The sequence below is a fragment of the Balearica regulorum genome, chromosome 3 (assembly GCF_011004875.1).
Source record: "Balearica regulorum gibbericeps isolate bBalReg1 chromosome 3, bBalReg1.pri, whole genome shotgun sequence".
In the NCBI taxonomy this organism is placed as follows: Eukaryota; Metazoa; Chordata; class Aves; order Gruiformes; family Gruidae; genus Balearica; species Balearica regulorum.
The window spans coordinates 26522090-26545362 of NC_046186.1; the positions used below are offsets into that span (position 1 = coordinate 26522090).

General features: G+C 41.6%; 1 protein-coding gene across 1 annotated transcript in view; it reads right to left on the reverse strand.

Annotated features, from left to right (window-relative positions):
• GCLC (glutamate-cysteine ligase catalytic subunit) overlaps positions 1-22992 on the reverse strand; it is a 34993-nt gene extending 12001 nt beyond the window's left edge. The window contains exons 1-7 of the mRNA XM_075747352.1: positions 22719-22992; positions 9021-9133; positions 7505-7687; positions 4360-4473; positions 3553-3611; positions 3326-3462; positions 108-182 (exon numbers count right to left, since the gene is read on the reverse strand). Of these exons, the coding sequence (XP_075603467.1) occupies positions 108-182; positions 3326-3462; positions 3553-3611; positions 4360-4473; positions 7505-7687; positions 9021-9133; positions 22719-22868 (831 nt within the window). The 5' untranslated portion in view covers positions 22869-22992. The remainder of the gene's footprint in view (positions 1-107; positions 183-3325; positions 3463-3552; positions 3612-4359; positions 4474-7504; positions 7688-9020; positions 9134-22718) is intronic.
• Between the last annotated feature and the right edge of the window lie 281 nt (positions 22993-23273).

Here is a 23273-nt window from a genome sequence, read left to right on the forward strand (position 1 = left end):
TGTTTTGGTTTTTTTTTTCCTATTTAGATTTTTTTGGGTTTTTTTTTTTTTTTTACATGTAGATGCTTTTGCACAAAGAACTGATGTGGTAGAAGTCCATTACTTACTACAATGGGACAGATCGTGGCTAGCTGATCATAGAGATACCTTGCTTCAGAAATGCTACAAGCCTGGAATGTTACCTGTTGGAAGAAATACAATTGCTATCACATTTTCTATAATCATAGCATAAGCACAGTCTTCCTAGATTTAGAATCAATTATATAATAAAACAATTTAAATACCAAGAATTAAGGGGTGTTTGTTTGGCTGATTTTAGGTGAGGTTTTTTTTGTGTGGGTTGCCTCTCCACCCCCCAATTCTTGGACAAACTTTCGCCCCATCCATCAGCAACATTTCTATCACAAGCTTCTTTTCATACCATTTCCATGTTCATTAAAAGATTTTAGACCACAAGGCTTTGGCTGTGAGGCTAAATATACAAACACTTGACAGAACCAAAAGAAAACTGAGTTAACATCTACAGTGCACATAGGTTGGTAATGCACCTTCAGGAAATAAGCCAGGAACCTACTTACTTAGAACAACAATCAGAAACTATTGTAGATTTAACATTTGTTTTATGTGGCAGCTAATCCTGTTTTAAAGAACATTTCAAGACACCTTTGTTTGATCCTGCGAAACTGAAAAATAATTATCTTCATGACTACTGTAACTTTATTTAAAAAAAAAAAGTCCAGTTTTGCCTGTATTAAAGGCCAAGACACAGCAAGAGACAGAAAAGAAATGTCATTTGCAGAAGCAATTAATGATCTGGAAGCCCTACCACACATAAGCCACTGGAAAATAGAAGTTCTTTTGAAACTTATGGTGAAATTTGCTCAGTGTCAAACACGAGACATTTCTCAGAGCAGACCTTGCCCTCCAGACTTCCCAAACTGACACTTTATGCATTTTAAAAATGCAGAGGAGGATCAATCACCTCAAAACTGTTAAGATGCTAAACAGATTAAAAGCCTCTTTCTCCTTCTTTGTAGTTTACATATTCATTCAGAGGATAACTTAGATGGGAGTGTACCCCTGTACCACTATCATAACATTGTAGAGCAGGCTTCAGCTCTAAATCACCATCACTGCTTGCTGTCCTGAAGAATGCCAGCAGAACACAGAGTTTCCTCTTCTACAGATTACATTTAAGAGTCCCACAAAATATACAGGTTCTTCTCAGGCTGCTGCTGAAGCCTGATCCCAAGTAAGCTTAAAATAATTAATCAACAAAAAACCCACCCAAACCCCCAAAAAACTCTGCTATCAGAAAAAACACCCCAAACCCACACTCTGAAAAGACTATTTAATTCTCTTGTGAGGAAGCAGCCAAGCATGACTTCCAATCACTAATTTTGGACTTCCAGCACTAGGGAGCTTGCTTTGGGACGGGGAGGAACAGGACACCCTACGCTCTTTCCTCTGACACAGCCACATCCGCCTCCCCTTCCCTTTTACATTTATTCCAAATCACAACAAAACTGGGATTCCACCTGGTTTCTAGCCAGGCATCCCAGTACAGAGGAAAAGAGCATGGCAGTCTTCTCCAGAGGAGAGCCGCAGGCACCGCAAGGACTGCAGAAAGTGGCAGCCACGAGCACAGGGCTCAGCCACCACAGGGACGTGAAGCCTCAAAAGTGGCAGGAGCGCAATGGTTGGCCTTGCCCCACTGCGGGCTGTCCCAGCCGAGCTCATCAGGACATTATTTTTAACTTTGGAAATATATCAAGCCAAGTTGTAGCTTGGTGCATAGTGAGGGGAGGAAGAAAAAAGAAAAAAGAAAAAAGTAAGTATGCATATTGTGAACTACCTTACAGAAAATAGGTGGGGAATACATTTTCTTCTAGTTGGTTATCAAGAATTATAAGCTGATACATCAGCAGCTGCTTATAGCACCCACTAGCCTTGTTTTCATTCTCCCTGTGAGGATAACAAGGTTACCGAATTTGAATTTGACCACTGACTACAAGAATGGGGAATAGTAAAATGGTATTCTGTAAAAATGTATTTTTAAACAAGTTCATACAATTACTGAATGGTAAGGCTGTATTTCTTTCACTGGTCTTAAAAAAAAAATAGATGGTACAAAATAGACCACACTTAACACCTTGTAAAAACACAGTATTACATACACTTTACTACTTCGTCAGATTCTCCCTGAAACAAGAAATCATACTTAGCTGCTGTCAAGAACATTTTATTTATTCAGCTTTTGTACTTTCTCAATCTCAAAGGGAAGTGCTTTGAATGGGGTTATTTCTGCCACAGCTGTCAAACAAGAGCTTGGAGAATTTCCTTTAATCCTCTAGAGACTTAACACTAGCCTCTTCCTAGCTCTGCTTCCGAGACAGCAGTGGCAACAGGCAGATTTTATCAACAATCAAACAGATCACTCCTACCTATGCCATCAGCCCCTAGCATCAAGTTACTGTGAGAGAAAAACATTTAAAGCAAACAGATTTGAAAGGATTAAAGCACTCCCAAGATACAGCACCTGGATTTAAATGGAGGATACTGTAAGATAGTAGTAACTCAGGCAAGTGAATGGAAACAATGAAAAGGGAGCATGCATTAACAGGAGAAAACAGAACAGAAAGGTCTCCCAGCATGCAGTAACAGAAGACAGCTATCCATGTGGATTTGGTAGGTTCACAGTACAAGCAGTGAGAAGACAAATTCTTAGCAGATAGCTAAAAATATTTAAGAATGAGAAATTTTATACAGGAGTTCATGCTGTTTGTAAACAAACTAAAATTACACAGAAGGAAAGCTACTTATTTTTAAAGTTATTCCAACGACTCCTTGTTATTCCTTGCTTTTGTTGTTCTAAGAACGGGGAAGAGGTAAAATACCCAAAATAAATAACCAAAAAACCCCATGTGTTCCTACAAGACAGCTCAGTTTCTATTCCCACAGTGTCTTTTGGTCATGCCTGAAAGGCCACCACAGTGGAAAATGATCTTTTACTCTTGAAAAGTGCTGGACTTCCAGAAGGTCCTTGATCAAATGGGATTTAACCAGTTCAAGAAACCCTTTCAGCAAGGCATGCAATTACATTTGAATATTAGCAGAAAATAAACATAAAGCAAGCAAACCTGGATTTTAAGACTACCCTCCAGGTATAAGATTAAATCTGTTGTTTTAGTCCCCCTTTTGCCACTCTGAAAACAAATCAGTTGAATTAAGCTAGAGAAGTTAGACACAAGGCAAGTCTAAAAAAAAAAAAAAGGGAAGTGTTTAGGGAACATTCAGTAACATCTTGAAAGCAGACGCATTTTACCTGAAGACAACAGTTTCCCATTCCAAAACCCATAGCATCCATGTATATATACTCTGGCTTAGCTGCCTTTGCTGCTTCTCCGTCATCATTAGGAAACGTTTCAATAAATGGTGATGGCGTGTTCTTATCTTTAAATACTGTGTGAAAAATGCAGGTACTCAGTAACCCAGAGCATTAGCTTGCACAATTATTTTGAAAAAGAAAATAGATAGATTGAATTTACTCACTTGGTACATTTATCACAACCTTCTCTCCTCTTCGGTGCCGAATGTTTCTGGTCAGTGTACTACAACAATAAAAAAGGTTGCTGAAATATCTGACAGTTTCTCTTTATACAAATGTTTTTGCAGTTAGTTTCTCAGACATTCTCAGAGTTTTAGAATGTCAATTTTCTATTTATTTTGAGCATTTTCCTTCAGGACACTTCTTTTCCTAGTTTAAGACACACTATGACAGACAACACTGAATTTTTCTTCAGTAAAGTCAGTCTTATTTTGATGGACTTCACAGTACCATGCTGACAGAACAGGCAGAAGTAAAAGGCTACTGACTAGAAGAAGGCTGAATGAAAAGGTATGCTTAGCTTTTAGATAGAATGATTTTCATTCTCCAGTTTCACCTTACAATAAAAACCTCTCTCAGACTATACAAGTAGTTTGATGCCATGCTCTGCTTCAGAGTAACTGAGATGTTGCTGTGACATATCTGAGCAAGAGCTAGATTAACTGTGATGGAAGCAGTTAGCCATGGGATTTTAAAGGGGAAAAAGTTTTGCAGTAGTATAATCAACACCTTTTTCCCCATAATGGTGTTAACTACTATATAAAATTACTTGAACCTAACAGTTTGCTTTAAGTCACTTTGACAAAAAATACTGTCATCATAACCATCTCTGTTCAAGTCCTTGGGATATCTGCAGCAACTAGTCACATACCTCCCTATTCCAGTAATGTAAAGAAATTGCAGGCATGCCTATAATATTTAAGCAGAGAAAAATAGTCAGCTTCTCATTCACACTCCCCAAATACTCTTACCTAAATCTGGGATGTTTATTGATGGCTTCATCTGGAAAAAAGAGGGATTTTGAAGCTCCTCCTTCTACAGGCGTTGGCTTATATTCTGGCAGCGTAAACCCAGGACACCCTAACCTGTGTAACATAAGAGAGATCCAAGCTGTAATGAAAACAGACTGTGATTTTAAAACAATCAGATGATTGAAGATGGGATTCTAGTAGACAAAAGAATAAAGAGATTTTTTTAAAAACTTGCATCTACCATGAGTATTTCTGAAGCGCTTTTTAAGACTGCTGTCTATGCATGTGGAATTGCCAGAAAGAGGTCTTAAAAAAGTTGCTGTTCAAACATCAGCTGCTTACCAACAACCAGCCTTGTGGTGATTAAAACAGACCTTTTATTTATTTAAAACCCACACTATTATTAGACAGTAAACATGGACCTTTTCAGTGGCTGAAGCAAGAAACTTCAGTGTTATGCAGAGTACACACACATTTTAGAATGTTAGCACCTGTCATTAGATTGGATATTAAGAAAAATTTATTTGCCAAAAGAGTTGTCAAGCACTGGAACAGGCTGCCCAGGGAAGTGGTTGAGTCACCATCCCTGGAGGTATTTAAAAGACCTGTAGATGTGGTGCTTAGGGACATGGGTTAGTGGTGGACTTGGCAGTGTTAGGTTAACCGTTGGGCTTGAAGATCTGAAAGGTCTTTTCCAACCAAAACGATTCTATGATTAATACTGACAGGCAGTTGCATTCTGTGACTTAAAACAGTTTCTCTAGAGAGTACAGGTTAACATTGACCACCCAAGATTTATCCAGCTCTGCTCCCAACAATCTACCCCTGTTAAAAAGATGTACCTAACCAACCCTAAGAATTAGAGGTAGTTTCAAGTGATACACACATCCCAAGTGTCACAGCAGTTTGCTATTTTAGAACTCTGAAAAGAACCATAAATGAGATAAATGTAATAAGCAAAGAAAAAAGATACAGCTATTAGGTGTAAAATGCTGAGAGGCATGCAAGTAAGTCAGAATACAACTCTCCCCTTTGGAACCCTCATTCTAAGTTTAAGAGTCATCTGAAGCAAGAATAAGTAGGTTTTCAGTACAACTGAGACAAAGGGGCATTTGACAAGTTGGAGGTAAAGTTGCAGAAGATTAATTTATCCATGCTGCACAGTATAAAGGGAAAAGATTGAGCTATCTTGAGAGGGTCTAGTATTTGGATGTATAAAAAGGGTTAGTTGATACAAGCAGCAAGCTTTTCAAAATACCAGTAAGCACTCACATTTCTGGGAATATTATTTATGCTCAACATGTATTTCACTATGGGTTTCTTCCTGGTTTGAATATACAAATTGTCCTAAAATGTGTAAACTCAACTTCATCACTTAAGTGCAATGTTGTAAACTGCATCACTGCAGTCCTCAAGAAAGAAAACAGCTTTCTGGTCCAGTAGTGAGGGCTCACAAATTTAAGAACTAGAGATGCTCGTTTAGCTTCTAAGCTAGTATTTTTGAATATTTAAGCATTTTCATGTTTGTTCATTTTTAACTGAGTTATTTTAATTTGAATAAGCCTACTACTCTACCTTTCTTCTGTCAGCACTCTAACAATTTTTTTTTGTCTTTTCAGATGCAGAAATTTTTTTTTAGTTATACACACATGTATATGCACAGACACGCACAGGCATATGTACATGTTACTGTAGAGAGAATGTAGCAAAGAACTCCAAACTCACAAAACCTCAGAAATATGTTAGCAAGACTCCAGTCATACCAACAGGTACTTGAATGGCAAGATAGCAAAAGGCAGAAATCAGAAACTAGATAGCCTAGGGAGAGCAATTTCTGAAGGATGAAACTATGTTTGGGATGATTGATAAGTAATAAACTACATTTTATTATTTACTGGCTTTCACTGAAGTTCATTGCTCATAGAATGCTGTAAAAAGTAAATCTAAATACAGTAGTGCTGTATTGCTCATACAATGATGTAAAAAGTATTTATCTGTATCTACAAAGTGATGAACTCCTCCGCTCCCTTTCTTCCTTGCAAGATTAGGTCTGAAATGTTTGTACACAAAATTTATTAAATGACAATCTATTTGTGAGGTTGCAGTGCAAAAAAAATCCCAATTCTGTAACACACTGAGAACTACTTAACCACTGGACTTTAAATAAGTTCTTATTACTTTAGAGATATCTCATATAACTCCCACAAAGAGGAAGCATATTTTGTCAGAGCGTTCTTAAAATAGCATTCATGGGGCATAATGCAGGCATTTTGGTACCTGAACTTTGCTGCTAAGTCACATTTTGTACCATTCTTGCTCTAGACAAGAATTGAGGGCCACTGCATTCTGTAGTGTACAAGCAACAAGCCAGTAAGGCCAGCTACTTCTCTTCTACTGCAGAGCAGATTTTTTTTTTTTTACTTTAAGCATAACTATCTTCATTCACTTGACTGACCAGGCCTGTTAGAACGAACGTAATAAATCCCTGCCTAGAGTTATGTTTGAAAGTAAGGTCACAAAGTACATCCTGAATTTCCTTTCTTCAATAATCTCTTTACAACAATAAAAAGGAGGAAATCTACCCTTTGCAAGGGTGTTATCAACCCAGGAGAGGTGCTCTCCTTTCTAGATTCAATAAGTACAGTGTTATTGAGGTTTTAAGTCTTAATTTTGTAAGGATAACCACATTCCTGTTCTACCGTGTGCACCAAGCCACCAAAAGAAGTTTGCATGTGCTTTAATGAAAAGGTAGTGTTAAAAAAAATAATGAGGTTAACCATGTTTTACACAACTGCTATTTATAAAGATCAAAGGTTGCAAAATCAGGAAAGAGAAACCTTTTATATATGATTTGCCATATCAACTCAAGATGGCAGACTACTTTATATACAATACTTTCTGTTATGAAGAGTCAGGTATTCTCTCCTAATACAAAATCATCACAGATTACAAGTAACTTAAATACAAGAGGTGCTTGTTTGTCTCACTGCAATACAAATTTTAGGAAAAGTGACTGCAACATTAAGTACCTTAATTAAATCATGTTTTGCTTGGTTTCATTGTACAGTTTAGCTATATGCAATAAGGAGAAAAAGCATATAAGGGGAATGGAAAATGTGGCATTACACTTCAACAACCATCTCACCTTGGAAATGATGTCACAGTGCAAACAGCCTCATTTTCTTTGAGCACAGAAGCAGCCTCTTGCCTTCTTTTCCTCATGTTGTCTTGCACTGTGTTGAATTCAGACATGGTTCCCCCATACGGCTGCCCAGGTGTCCCTTCAATCATGTAACTTCCATATTCTGGTCGCCAGAGTGTTGGGTGGCTGTAATAAAAGAATAGCTTCATTTACATATTTCTGCAACTTCAAAAAAGATGGATTACTTGCGAGAATTTCAGAAACAAATGCAACTTGCCAGAAAAATCTCCTAAATTTGATTATTCGATAGAGTAACAGTGTACCTCATTACCAGGTGAGGCAGTGAAAAGAAATTAAGGCACAGCTTGGCAGCAGGAAGTGTTGATGTATAGTGCAATAAGCTGCATTTGCCCATGTCAAATTTCAATCACCTTTAGCATCTGTCTCAAGTTTTGTTTCTTGGGGTTTTAATTGAAACTGGAAAATACAGAACATCCAACTGCTTCCACAATACAAGGCAAGGCAAAAGTTATGCTCAATTTCTTCTTTCTGCCGTCCTGTTGCACAAATTGATGAGGTTAGGAAATGAAGTTTGAGGGCACCTAGTCACCTTTGAAAAGTAACCCCTTCCCATCCCCTTGTGAAGCCATTCCACCTCTACGGAACACACTACCACAAGCAGAGCCACATGTCCCTTACTGCTCTTGTGGCAGGAGCGGTTTTGAGCCCAAAAGCAAAGGGATTCCTTCTTGCATGCTTTCAATAATCCCTCTACCGAGAAAGACAGACAGGGAAGCCTTACTGGATGGTTAAGGTACGTAGAAAGAAGCAGACAGGCCCAGGGCACAAAAGCCTTTCATTGCTACAGCAGAATTTATCTACCCTTCTGTAAGATGTGACCTGCTTTTGGCTCTCTTCAGCCAAAACACTTTGGTGTCTCTGGTCTCATCTCTCTGCTGCCATCAGTTAGAAGGTAATTCACAGTTGTCTGGCTAGCTGAAATAGGGATATAATCTAATTATTCCTGAAAACTCCATGGGAGATGATGGGGAAGAACTGCTCTGCTGTCCTTACATCTACCTTCCTAATCCTGTCAAAAGTGGGAGAGTGTTCTGACAAACAGGCTTCCCTATACAGCTCTCACTGGCTCCTGTAGTCAGGGATACAGGGGTAAGTGCACACACATGCGCTTTACAGGGCAGGAAAGGTCTCGTACACTATTACTGTGTACACACAGACACAAAAACCAGAGCAAGACAAAACAAATACCCAAACTGCAACTTCTGTGGGCTCACTGTTAACATCCTCCTTTTTTTCAAGGTGTAACGTAGAAGGTACACAGAATACCTGCAAGCATGTTAGAAATCTTTCACTTCCTGCACCCCACATTTATCTGAAAATATCGGTATCTGTGGCTTAGTTTTACTGATAACAGACTTGAAATTTAAGCCAGGTCTACAAAATTCTGTACAGTATCATAACAGGAGAGAAAAAACAGAAACAGGAAACAGCTACTCACTTGGGGTTTACCTTCTCCCCCTTGTCTTGCAGTGTTTGAAGAACTTCCTCACCGCAGAGCACCAAGCGCACTTTCTTATTCTCATGGTCAAATTTTACTAACATATATTCCACCTTGTAAATAATAAAAACAAACCAAACAATTAAAAGGTAAGATTTTGTTCACACACAAACGTTCTGGCACATAATTTCAAGCATAAAGGGGAAAAAAAAAAGGGATGTCAGACTGAACTTCACCTCTACAGAAGCTTAAAAACCATCACTAGCTATGAATATACCAGAGGCCATGGCTGCAAGCTTATTTCATCTTGAATAAAGAACTGAAATCCCTTGAAATTGGCCTTGAAACTTTTCCCCCTCCATTTCTAATTGTGGCTATTTTGCAAGACGATTCCTGAATTTCTATTTCCCTCCACATAATTCAGACAAAATAATTTGAAACCCCATGCAAGCTATTACCCACAAATCTCTGTCATCCTATGAGTTATCGTCTCCACTGCTGACAAGAACCAAACCAAACAAAAAAGAGTCATTGTACAAACAAGACACACATTTACACCCATCACTTGTTGGAGCTATTTAAGACTAGCACAACAGAGCCTCATTTACACTACAGAAAGCCCATGGTTGTTACAGACAGCATCAATCCTGCTGTTAATGCACTCCAGCTCTTGGTACAGCACGGGGATTTGCATCCATTCTTGATTCAGCTTTGCTGCCACCTTTTCTTCCCCTCCTGCCCAGCAGCATACCTCGCCCCTGGACCTCTGTCTCCTCACCCCTGTCCCTCCCTACCCCACAGGGCAACCCACACTCAATCCAACGAGTCACTAACGACAGCGGTGCTGTGTCCCAGTGCTGGAGAATATTGTTTCCCTAACAGAGATTATCTGAAAGCAGCCAAACCTGGAACACCCTCATGTCAGACTTTCTAATCTTCATGCGTACTTGCTATCAAAGCTCCTGTAAAGACTTTTAGAGCGCTACCCAGTATAGCAACAGAACAGCTGCCTGGACCCTATAGCCCTTCCATACTTACTGATACAATCTATTTCCTGATACCTATTTGGCAGGGAATGCTTTGTGCTGTTCTGGGAAGCGTGAAAGACAGAACAACCCCCAAGTGCAATGTACTGCCTAAAAGCAGAAGTCATACCTGGAAATGCATCACAAGAGTACTGGCTTTGAAAATCCCCAGCTGGATCAGTGGTGATACACAGTGCCTTTTGTTAGAGGCTCTCAAACCGCTGCCTTGAGACTGTCACTAACACAAACATCAACTTGTAGTTAAAAATTCGGGCTGCAGTTCCACAGCCTAGAACTTGTCAGAGGTTTTGCACCATGCTCCTCAGTTTTGTTTTCTGACACTGCCAAAACACACATCCACTGGTACTTACCACACACCACTGCTCCAGCCTAGTTCAGATTCATGCAAGATGCTGACGTTAAAGCTGCAGCATACCAACTCATGGCAGCTTCTATTTTGTACAGAAATCTGATGTGTATACGAAAGCAGCTTGCCAAAACACAGGGAACTTGTGCAGGATTTTCCAGCACACTGTAAGTAGATTTGTGGGCTTCATGTTCTTTGGTTGCTTCAGTGTTCGTGGAAGTTATTGCTAGCTACCGTGACAACGAATGTAATCCTCTGTTGGGATTTGCAATTAAATCACAAGCAGCATTATCCAAGAGTGTTCGTAACTCTACAGAATCTGATTAGATGCAAACTCTGGAGAGACTCATTCAGCAATTATACATGTTCTCTTTATTTTTTAAGACCAAATTTTAATCCCCTGAAGAAAAACAATGATTTCTAGTTTCTGTGCAAGACAGTATTTCTTTGTGTGGCACAGTTTGTGGTTTGCATGTATTATGCCACAATAATCTACTTGAGATAACTACAGACTATAGTCAACCAGAACGCACTCTAGCACTGATTTACTTGTTATATGGTACCAGTCTCCCCAGTGACACCTGACCTATGATTATTGGCAATACAAAGTGACTTCTCTCACACCTTCCAGTTTTCTACTGCATTCAACATTATCTCCTCCTGCTTTGGAAAAGCATCATCCTCACTCAGACCCAGCCTAAACTAGAGGAGGTATGCAAGCGCACAGTTCTCAGGGTCATACAGACAGATGTGTGAATGGGCATCAAGCCCACCGCATGCCTGACCTCCTACCACACTGCCCACATGGGCTGGCAGCAGAAGACAGGGCAAAAGAACTGCAGCTGCCATCAAGAGACCCCAACGTTGAACGTTTTTCCACCATTACATGAATACATTACTGTGATTAGCCTCTCATCTTAAAAATCCCTCTCCAAATGTAACTGCAATGAGCTGGTAGTGTGAAGACTGTGCTTCTCTATAAATCGTATTACAAGTTTCACAAAAGAAAATAAGCCAAAAATGTAAAGAAACATTAAGCTAAGGAGGCAAAGCCAAAGAAATCAAAATGTTTCATAATCCAAGTGCAGTAGTGAATAGATTGCATTTATGCACCCAGCTTTAGAAACAACTACTCTTGCCTCCAGAAACATTGACTAATCTTCAAAGCTGTCTTAACACACAGAAGATCTGCCATTAATTTTGACGAGAAAAGAAAAACCCCAAAAACTTCAGACAGTTGCCAACAATTCCAAGTAACCCAGTGTCTTGCCAACAGGGGGACTGACTGAATGTGCATACTTAAAGAATTTAATTTAGTTCATCAAAAGATTTAGCTTACAGCTAGAAAGACAGAAACAAATTCAGAGTTCACACATTTTTACATTTAACTTCAGCTCATCACTCACAGACTTCTCAGATGTTTTCTATCCACAATAAAGTTGAAAGAAAAGCATCAGCGCACATGGCAGAGCTTCAAGAGTCCGAAAACCAAATATGTGGTGTTTCACCCAACATTCATAATTCATCATTTTGCCAAGCTCTTTAGAATTCGTTTTTCTCTAATTTTAACTAGGCTCCCTAGCAAGCAGCAAAATACACATCAGGTCAAATTACTGACGCAGATGGCTGACAAGCAGCCTTGCTAAAAGGAAAGCACACCTTGCCACGGTAAGAAAGGTGGCCACTTTGGCCTCGTGTGCCTAACCGGTGCTCTCACCCTGCAGCAAACCCTGCGCATCTCTATCCTCTGGTCGGCACGTGCTGCAAGGCTGCTGAGGACAAGAGGTGGCCTCCCCGCTTCTTCCTGCGGACAGACACGCTCAGCACTGATGCAGGGGATGAACCTCCGCAAGCCAGTCAGATCTGGGCTGGTCGGAGAAGTGCTGTGGCACCTTAGCAGGAGAAGGAACAACAATTTGGCCAGCAAAGTTGAAAAGCAAAAGCTGTAAATCCACACACATGCGCACACACACAGAGCAAGCCTAAAAAATAGTTAAAAATTAAATGCATTAAAAAAGCAAATAAATTCTCAGTTAAAGCAAATAGTCTGAGCATAATAGATCTATCTACCCATGAGCCAACACAAAGAAAAACTTTCTTTGCATGCTTCCTTCCTCTTAACTACTGACTTGCAACATACTGCATCTACAGAGTACTTCCAAGCCAGCTCCACTCCACTGCCACATCTTCTCAGGAAGGAGCATGCACCACTAGCTTGCCGGCAGGACAGCACCCAGAACAGCATTACTTCACTTGTCACAATTATTTCTCACGGTCAGCTGCAAGGAAGTTTCAGGCTTTTGAAAATTCTTTCCTGTCACCTCTGTAAATACAACCACAATGAGACCTTGAAGCCCCTCAACTGGGGAGGAGCCAAAGCACTCTCCGTATGTTAAGCCAGTCGTGCTGGACTTTCCCAGTGGCAAAGTGAAAGATGACTGTTTTCTGAGTAAGAATGTCTGAAATCGTGTTTGAATGCTTGAGTTATTTGACCATAATTGCACCTATTATTTCTGCATAAAACAGACTACTTCAAAAGGAAGAAACATTAGTCAAGTGACTCTTCAGTAGCAATTCTAAGGAACCAGGAGAACTGAAGTCAACATACATTCTACATGGTATCGCCATCCAAATACGTGCCTTGGCAGTGGTCTGCATTCCAGTATCAAAAACCCTCCTCACACACTCAATTTCATAGAACTGTAGAATGGTTTGAGTTGCAAGGGACCTCAAAGATCATCTAGTTCCGACCCCCCTGCCATGGGCAGGGACACCCTCCACTAGACCAGGTTGCTCAAAGCCCCATCCAACCTGGCCTTGAGCACTTCCAGGGATGGGGCATCCATAGCTGCTCTGGGCAACCTGTTCTAGGGCCTCACCATCCTCATTGTAAAAAGTTTCTTCACCATCACATTTAACACCATTGTACTAAGTACACTGGCAACAAAACCTATCTAATAGTTGAGTAAAGCCTCTACTCCAGAGTTAATGTTAAAATCCTTTTAACATTCAAAGTATTTGACAGAAGGTATTTCTGCATATGAAAACACAGGTAAGCATACAGTCTGGACTTTGGTAAGCTCAGAAGGTGCTGAGAAGATTACATAATAGAGGAAAATAGTTTAAGAAAGATCTGAGGAGAAGCTTTTTTGAGAGGAAGACAATGCAAGTGTGTATGCTCTCTTCCTGTGAAAAACATATCCCTGCATTCACCTTTTACCACACTCCTGATCATCCATCTCAGCTATGGATGCCCCCTCCCTGGAAGTGTTCAAGGCCAGGTTGGATGGGGCTTTGGGCAACCTGATCAAGTGGAAGATGTCCCTGCCCATGCCAGGGGGGGTTGGAACTAGATGATCTTTGAGGTCCCTTCCAACCCTATCCATCCTGTGATTCTAAAAAACCTGATTGCAGGTGATTCATGGACCACCACTGTTCCTCAAGGACAATCTTATTTCTTTCTCCTTCCACTGGGTAACTACTGCCACAGGTACTTGGAGCAACCGTTTGCAGTCTCCTCATATGTACCTTCCCTCAGGCTTGGAGCTTTAAGAGAAATTAGAAATTTTTCCTAAACACTCAATGAGGTCTCATGGATTTTGTTTACTATTACCAAAAGCCACTACAACACTTAATGTAAACATTTTCATGCAGTATGCCTCATATTTATACATACATTAGAAAATAAAATTGAGGTAAAACTTTCTTCTCAAGAGCATCAAAGAAACAAAACCCATTTCATTAGTTATTAAGCTCCATTATGCCAAAAAAGTGTAGTTCCTCCATACATTTATTGTTCAGTTAATGCATCATTAAAATACCATGTATCATGAAAATGACAGTCTACAGGAGAACAAAGTTTTAATAATCTAACCATACATTAAAGGACCTCTGCCACAAGTTTTCAGTGTTAAGATGGAAAAAGCAGGGTTTTTTTCTGTAGGTACACATACTTCTGGATGTACAGCATAATACTGAAGATTTTTTTTTAAATGTAGTTATTTTCTCACCACTGCTGTGATAAAACATGGAGCCACAGTAATAACCAGCTAGTAACGTATCTTTAATGAAAGGTTTACTGACCCACAAGGCGAGTCTAAGCCCTGAGGGAGCAAATTTCAGAGAAAAACAAGTCTGGAAGTGCCACAGAGGCTGGTTACCCAGTTTCTAGTCAGCAAGCCCCCAAACCATGCACTGGCATGAGGCAGAGCACTTCCATGCTCACTAAAGTACCAGGAGTGTTCTCTGCCACAGAACTAGTTTCAAAAAATTTGTCACAAACAGCAAAACCAAGATACAAGTGTATTGCCCAAAACGCTTAATTTGATCAAGTGGATTGGAAGTGGCCAATCCAACAAAGCACCATCTCCAGCTCTATACAGAGCGGACTTGCAGAAACTATGCCCTAGAAACAAAATACAATTGATGCTTTATATTACATTGACAATAAGCAAAAAAGAAGAACTTCTACACCGCATTAATGATGACCATGGATAAAGAAAATGAAGATGCAGGGACTCATCTCAGTCAACACAGCCAGCCCCAGCTAAGTGCTTCTACCTGTTCCCCCTCCTGCTTGCTGATACCAGGGCTGCACATTTTCTTCTGCATGTGATACAAAATGACTAGAGGATGTCCTGTGCTGCACATACCACAAACCAGGAAGCTAGGAAACTCAAATCTAGATGTTATAACCATTTCATGCTTCTAAAAAACAAGAGGTGGCACACTGGAGAACAGAAGAGTGTACTGTATAACACCTGAGGTTAATATTATAAAAAAACTAGGATAATATTTATTTTAGATTTCTGCACCAAAGACAACTTTAAGACACTCACTTACTAATTTTTAGATTTAAATGAGAAAAGTAGTAGGTTTTCTGGCACAGTTCTATTTTCTATTCCACACAGGCTAGATGTTTTTATGGACTAGTAAGAGACCATTTATTCAACTGTGAAACAAGATGCTGCAAGCTTCTAAGTTTCCTCTTGCATCAGAAAGCAAGGATAAACAAAAAACAAAGCAGCAATATCAACAACAAAATTTTTCCTGTACTCATCCTCCTGACTCACCCTTTCTCACAGTTAACTAAAACAAGGCATCTGCACAGCAAGAAGAGGAAGCCCTGTGGCAAAAGAGGAATAGAGAACAATCCTGTGACAAGACCGTAGCAATTCACTTGACATTCACATAAGAAAGTTCACTGCAAACAGAATATTTCTTTATCAGAAATGTACAAACAGCAGATAATTTAAGCTTTTCTTAGTAAGATCTGAGATTGGGAAGGAGGAAATCAATGCATACCGTGGGGGCTGGTCACTATTTATGACAAATTGCAGCTTGTTTAGGAAAAAAAACATTCCAAGCACAAAATCCCTCCAAACTGGTTTCCATGATTTAGCTTTTGAAAAAGCATCTCACTATAAACCACAGCAAGTTCTGCATGGTCACATGCACAACACATCCAGCAGCAAAGCTCACAGGTAGGTCAGTGGTGCTGCACTACAACCTATGCTTATCAACCAGCCATGAAAGAACTGAGCAGGAGGGAGATGAAGCAAAATAGTCAGTCATCAGGGAGGGTAACACATCACCCACATTTCGAGAGTTAGAGGGTTTAGATGTTTTTCAGTTTAGGCCTTCCCTGACACGAGGATCAAAGCTAGGCAGAAAAAGTAGTTTCATGACCATCAGGGAAAGCATCCGGGGAAGGAATAAACATGGAGACTCCTCAAGGGCACCTATCTTGTTCGAGTCAAGACTGAAGGAGTTATGTTTGGGTACATTAGTGTACTCATTTTAGAGGTTGCATATATACACTCAAGGCTGTCAAGCAGTGTGAGCTGGTGCATTAACATCATACCTTCTGACCCTGCCCCAGAAATGCCACTATGATAAATAGCAGGTGCAACTACAAAACATATTAAGGAAGCACTAAATCTATTTGTAAACAAATACCACCACTGTCCCTTTATTTAGCCAAATAAAGCTCAGAGAAAGGATGAACAAGCAGACATGTGACAGATAACCAAATCATTCACGAATACTGCTTCCCCCCACGCGGCAAGCAGGCGAGTACATCGATTAAGACAGCTCCCATTCAGATGCATCCACACATGCCACATTTGGCAGGGGGCCATCATGAGGAATTTCTGCATGAAAGAAATTAAAAAATGCATTCTGTTCAGGGAATTTTGCTGGGAAGGGGGAGACTAAAAATGATTGTCTTAAAATGACAAGAGCTGAAATGTAAAAAACAATTTTGTAAGACTTCAGACTACATTAGCTTTATTGCAAGCATGAGATTCCCATGAAAAAGCTTTAAAATAAAGCTATTTCTGCACACCAGTATATTGCAGCAGTTTGTACAAAGGAAATATGTGAGATCATCATAATATTGACAGTACAATGACTTGGCTGAATTTTTTTTAAAGATCTATTACTGAGAGCCAGGAAATACAACAACTATTTTTTGTGATTTTGTTTTGTTTATAACATACAATAAAAAGCTAGTTAGAAAGTTTCAGATGATCATTAAAGAAACCTTATGAGTCATCTGACAATTATCTAAGTGGTTTGGATAGGGGGATGTACAACTTGCAGCACACAGAATTTAAAGAAGCCATAATAAACTGTCTATTGTTGTCATCCATGTAAGTGTCTATCTCTGCTTCAAAGCTATCATGTGGCATCTTGTTCCACAGGACATCTAGGCTTTGTAAAGCAAGTAATTATCTTAAAAGGACATGTACTGCTTTTCTGTTCCATTAGGATAGCCAAATTTCTTGTAAAATGAGAAAAGAACATCACCTTTCCTGTACACTGTGATGCTCTCTGAACCTACTGTTTCTTTTGTCAGTCACAGTCCTTTCTTACCTCTATGTGAACATTTTTGCACACGCACGTGTGTCTCTCACCAAGTCTCACTGCTGTCTTTTAGAGAAGAGATGACCAAAACTTCATTGGTGTATTTCAGGGATAGTAGCTGTACTTATTTTATACAGCTGGTGAGCTACATTCACTGTTGTTAAAAAAATGCCCTAGAGTTTGTTTCTGGTCTTAAATGGCTGACAAACAGGAGCCTCAGACTGTGCACCTGAGCCCAAAACATAAGATGTAGCAATTATTTTATCAGTCTGAAGTTCTGCAGACTGTAATGCAACATCACAGATCATACCATTTACACATTGCTGGTGCCTTGAAAAAAACCACAAAAACAAATAGGCTATAAACTGCAGTAAGACATTAATGCAATAGCTAGGTCCCTGGGAACAATCATTCAAAAAGTAAAGGAGCTCTTTTCACACCCCAGCCTTTCATTAGGAAAAAGGAAAAAGCTTTGAAGACAGTCATGCATCTTCTAATAAGAAGCAACACCTTTGGGACATTTTGGTAAGAAACCTCTGGCCTCTCTTCTTGAAACATCCAAAAAGGACTGCTTCACTTCTTGCATGAGAAAGTGCTGAGCAGCAAACATTCATTTTAGTTCTCATTTAACTTATTTACAAGGTATAATTTAAAAACCTAATGGGTAAGGAGGGGAATGAATCAAAACTACAGAAGAAAGACAAAAAGAAGGTTAAAAAAAAAGACTGAGAAAGAGATAAGATGCAGGACAAAAACCACAAACAGAACTACATCAAGACTTCAACTTGCAAGCCATGTGGTTGCACATTTTTCATGCTACCTCCCACAATTCATTACCAAATCTGTTTTAAAGGCCTCCAAATTTCACTTCAAGTCTCCATGAAGACAACTTTCTAAAAGCTGAAGATGCTTATTGTGTGCTATGTCCCAACACTGACAGGAACAAGACTCATACACAACAAAAGGGTCATTATGTCCAATTTCACTAAACAAGGCTGGGCAAGTCAGATTGCCATTTCATTCACATATACTTTCAAATAAAACCATCGTGTTTTGCCCATGCTTGCTTTCTACATCTCTCCTGAGTGGATCTCCTTCCAGTGTGCCCTTCTCGACTCTTTCATATGCTGAAGCAGCTCCTCCTTACTCTTTATTGTTCCTTTGTCCTCACCAGTTATCCTTTTCCAACTCTTCTTGCTTCTACCATTTCTTCCCAGTCTGGATAGGTGTTCAGCCTGGAGAACAACCAACCTGTCCCATTTAGCAGAAAAAGAGACCACAGAAAAACTTAATCAAGTATTACATGTAAGTACGCACATATGAATACATATGTATATGAAGTTACACACAAACTGCCATGATTTGTACCCCTGCACGCGGGCTCAGCACAAAGCGATGGCAGTGAGCCTAGTCAAGGGCCAGCCATTCCACTTGTCTGATCCAAATGTCTGCATTAAGTTGCAAAGTGAAATTTAAGCAACATCCGTCAGCTACAGGAATGCAATCAGCAGACAAGAGGCACTGAACAGCACAGGAGATTGGTACTGTGCTGGCACATAAGAGAGCTTTTTGGGGCAAAAGCTAGGAAGCAACAGAATAGGCTTTGCCTTACTCTCAAAACCCCTTTAAACTCTTTTGGTAGACGTAACATCTGCCAAGCTGCACAACTGATTGTCTCACATAGTATCTACTAACTCTACTGGAGTTCAAAACACCGTACTGAAAAGTTGCAGGTTTTTGCATATGCTGCACAACCCCCCTTCACCCCCCAACTTAATGACCACTACTCTGCAAATCCAAAGATAAGCATACTTTGTTGGATGGGAGAAGATGATGAAAACACAAGGAGACCATGAGACCAGTTCACATGGCAGGGTCTCCTCAGCAGGTCTAACTGTTGACTAACTTTTGTGGGCATTAAGGCAAGGATAATAAGGAGGGGGGTGATGAGGGATAATGAGATAGTTCAGTGTTTCATATTTACCACAGTCAGGAGAAGCCAAGCATGAACAGGGAGGCCAACTGTCAGTTTTAAATGAGGCAGAAGAATCATTAAGAGGCAAAGGACCTTTACCCACAAATGCAGGTTCAAAGAGACCTTTAGAAAGATTTTTTTTAAGCAAGTCTTATTCTCTGTTACACTCACATCCGTAAGTTTTTTTTTACTATTGCAAAGACTTAATAGTTGTGAAAAACACAGTAAAAAATAACTGCCCCCAAAGGAGAAAACAGCTGTTGGTAAACCCCTTGGTTCTACTAACTCTGGAAGCAAGACGACTGCTAACTTTTCAAGAGGTAGCAGAACCAGTGTTTTGACTTTCCAGCTCTTTACTCAGGAGAGGATGGGAGCACTAGAGAACACTACCCTGCAATGCAATTTGTGATGCTGCCTCACTTCCTTCAAAACAAATGTCACCACCCTGCTCCGTCAGCATTTAGCCTCAACACTTTTGTCTGGCACCCAAGAAACAGAAAGCATACGACAATTCCCCACAGTTTCATTCAGGGAGGTTACAAGCACCCCAAAGGGCCACCACAGCTCTTGTAACGAGTCTTACACACCATGAAGTGGAGTCCTGTTGAAAACGGATCCAAAGCAAAGGCTGGTTCTCACAAGCAAATGCAGGACTTCTTTTTCACAATGGCATCGGCCAGATAGGGAGAATCTTTGAAATATTCACATACCTTCCCTGAAAGATAGGCTAAAGAAGTTTTTTCCTCACGAGCATTCCTTAAAGATGAAGTAAAAAAAATACATCTTTTGCCAAACACGGTCTCAGAAACTTCTCTCAAACACAAAAGTAATTTTGTTTATTATGATTTAATCTCTACCATTATGCAAGGGCTGCCATCTTCATTCTTGATTTCTATCTTCAAAAGGTTTTTAAGACAATAAAACCCTCAGGCTGTAACTTCATATATGAAGGTCAAAGTACACAAAAAGCTTTTTATGAAAATTGTCCAGCTAGTCAGTTGATTCATCTAAGCTGCATCTACATGTGGCACCACTTTCTAGTAACTAGATATTTGAGAGGAAAAACAGAAAACAAATTTACTGCTCTTCTCACTAGTCTCTCTACAGCACAGCTGAAAAGTTAGAGACAGGTGCATTTTTGTGTTTGCACAGCAAGAGCAGATGGGCAACAAGTATCTAGTATATTAACACACTCTTAAAAGCTGTATTATGTAAAAAAATAAAAATGCATAATACAGTACAATAAAGATAAGTTGCCACACCTGAGTTTATTACCATTTGCTAAAATCAGAGGTAGATGATGAACCAAGTTACCTGACCTCTGAATGTTCACAGCTATTTCAAATACAGCTTTTACCTCCTTATCAGAAACACAACAGTAATCATATTCAAATAATTAAATTCTACCTCTTGCCACACTGGGCATGAAAAAAGCAACTTGTGACTCTCCTTAAACATCACACACCACCATTTACCAAGCATAAACACTTTCTTCAGTAAGGTCCCCGTGCCAAAGGAAGAACAAGGCTCCTGGGGTGCAGTCTCACCATATGGCTAAGCTTACCAAGTGACGAGCAGCAGGTGCTGCAGGGGATGGCTCTGCTTGACCCTTTCCTCCACACATCCCTGCTACTTTCCTCACATTAAGTACAACTTGTCAGACCTCGCAGTGAAATAGCAGAAGCTCTGCTGAGAAAACCAACCACCCTAGAAAACTGAATGGTAGAAGAGTGTTCTGCTGGTTTAACTTCTTGAACTCGCATAGCCAGTAACAACACAAGGAAGGCAGAAGAAACACGAGCCTGGAGCAAGGGGAGGGAAGCTGAACCAGCTCACTAGCAGATCAACCCTAGCTATCTTGTGAAATCTCACCCTGACAAAGCAAGGACAACTAAAACGTAACACCCATTGAAAAGTGAGTACCCCATCTTAAAGATTAATGAGAAAACCCTTGAGCTAAGTCTCAGAGCAACAGAGCAACTCTGCTCTGTCTGTATTCCTGAACTTAAAGCTGCTTGTGAGGCTCTTCTGTCAGAATAATTTCAGTCATACAAGAGATATAGCAACACAGAGACGTCAGACAGGGATAGACAGAAGTGTATTTAAACTTCCTGAGTTCACACCACTCTGGCTGCAAAACCCTGCAGTGTAGACTGGACATGCTGGCAGCATCATTCCGTTCACTGGACAGATTTTAGTAGCCAAGCCCCCACTCTTCTTGAAAGCAGCTCCTGTGCTCTGATGCTTGCCTTGCTCAGTTATGTGAAATATGACAGCAGTTCCTTTAAAGAACAGACAGAAAGAAACAACAGACTTTAAGAAACAAAGTCTCAAGTTACACAGAGGGAACAGCATTTTCCTCTGGCAAAGAGGATCTGCAAGCAGCCACCGTTACCACCTGGACAAAGTTTTCTCACAAATGCTTTTACTGTTCAGAAAGGAACTGGAGCACGAGACTGAGATGTGATGGCCAAGCCCCTACATTGCTCCCTTCCTACTCTGCTCTATAACTTCCCTCCAGTCACATCACAGACACCTCCAACTGACAAACACTGGACCACACCAACACCACGATTAAGAATGGCTTTTAGCGCAGCACATACAAAGCTGTTCCCTGTCTCCAGGGAAAGCCGGGTCCCTGAGGAAATCCTCCTGATCCATACAGGAGGGAGACTCTGCTCCTGGCAGAGTGCTGTTAGGCTGCGACACAATTCAGTGCAGGTTTGCGCAGCAATGTGGGTGAGACCAGATAAAGTTAGGGTCCTCAGGCATAAAACATCTGCAACAAACCTCAAGTCACAACCCGAACTATCCTCCTCACCCTTGTCTGAAAGGCAGGCTGACTCATGCCGCACACCTGGAAGACTGTGGGGAAGCAAGGCTCGGTGAGCCCCTTTCCCACAGGGGCAGGCCAGGACCACGGAGGTGCCTGGGGAGAGGGCTGCCACCACCGAGCCCACCTCCAGTCCTCGCTTCCCTCCTCAAAACAGAGCCTGAGCCTCAACTGGCTCTACCTTGGGGTTCAGACATACACGTGCTTTAATCAGACCTCACTCCAGAGAAAATAAAAAACTCACGGGAACGAGTAAGTGCTGCCAGGCATCACGGCTCCCAGGAATACACCTCCCGAGGGGCTGCCCAGGCGGATCTACAGATGCCTCACGAAAGCACTGAAAGTTGTTTTAGCGCTTAAAAATCACGAGGTAATACTGGGGCAACGCGCTGGGTAACCGGAGGTGGCGAGTGAGCGAGAGCATGTGTGGGGCAAACAACGTCCCACCGGCAGCCTGAACTTTCCCCTCTCACCGAGCAACCGCGGCCAAACCCGCTCCCAGGCACGGCGGCGGGCAGGGCCCGAGCCCGGGCCGCATCGGAGCGGCGCCCACCCCGCCGCCGCGGCACCTGCGCCCGGGTCGCGGAGGCCGCGGCAGGCCGTGCCGGTCGGGACCGCGACAGGGTCTCACCTCGTCGCCCCACTTGAGGACGTCCTTGTGGCGATCGCGCAGGGCGCGGTAGATGTGAAGGAACTGGATGATGCCATGTTTCCGCACGTGCTCCGCGTGCCGCCGCGTCTCCTCCCAGCTCAACGGCGAGCCCTGCGACAGCAGCCCCATAGCCGGCCCGCAACGGAGCGGCAGCGCCGGGAAGGTGAGGAGAGCGGAGCCTGCGCAACGCTATATGTGCTCTGCGCCGCGGCAGCGGCGGCGGGAGCCGTCCAGCGCCACACACGTGACGGCGACGGCGCGTCAGGCCGTGACTCAGCACTTTCCGCCGGTAGGCCCCGCCCCCCGGCCGGGGCTCGCTGCGGGCGGGCTGAGGCGCTGCCTGGCGGCGGGGCGGTCTGTTGCGGCGGCTTCTCCTCAGCGCCTCCGGGATCTGGTGAAGAGGGAAGCGCCTGTGGAAAAGCAAACGCTGGGGAAACCGTGGCGGTGTGAACGCCGCTGCTCCGTTACTTTCCCCCGGCACGCCCCGAACCCGGCGGGGAGGAGGCGTCCCTTTCCTGCGGAAGGGCTGCTGAA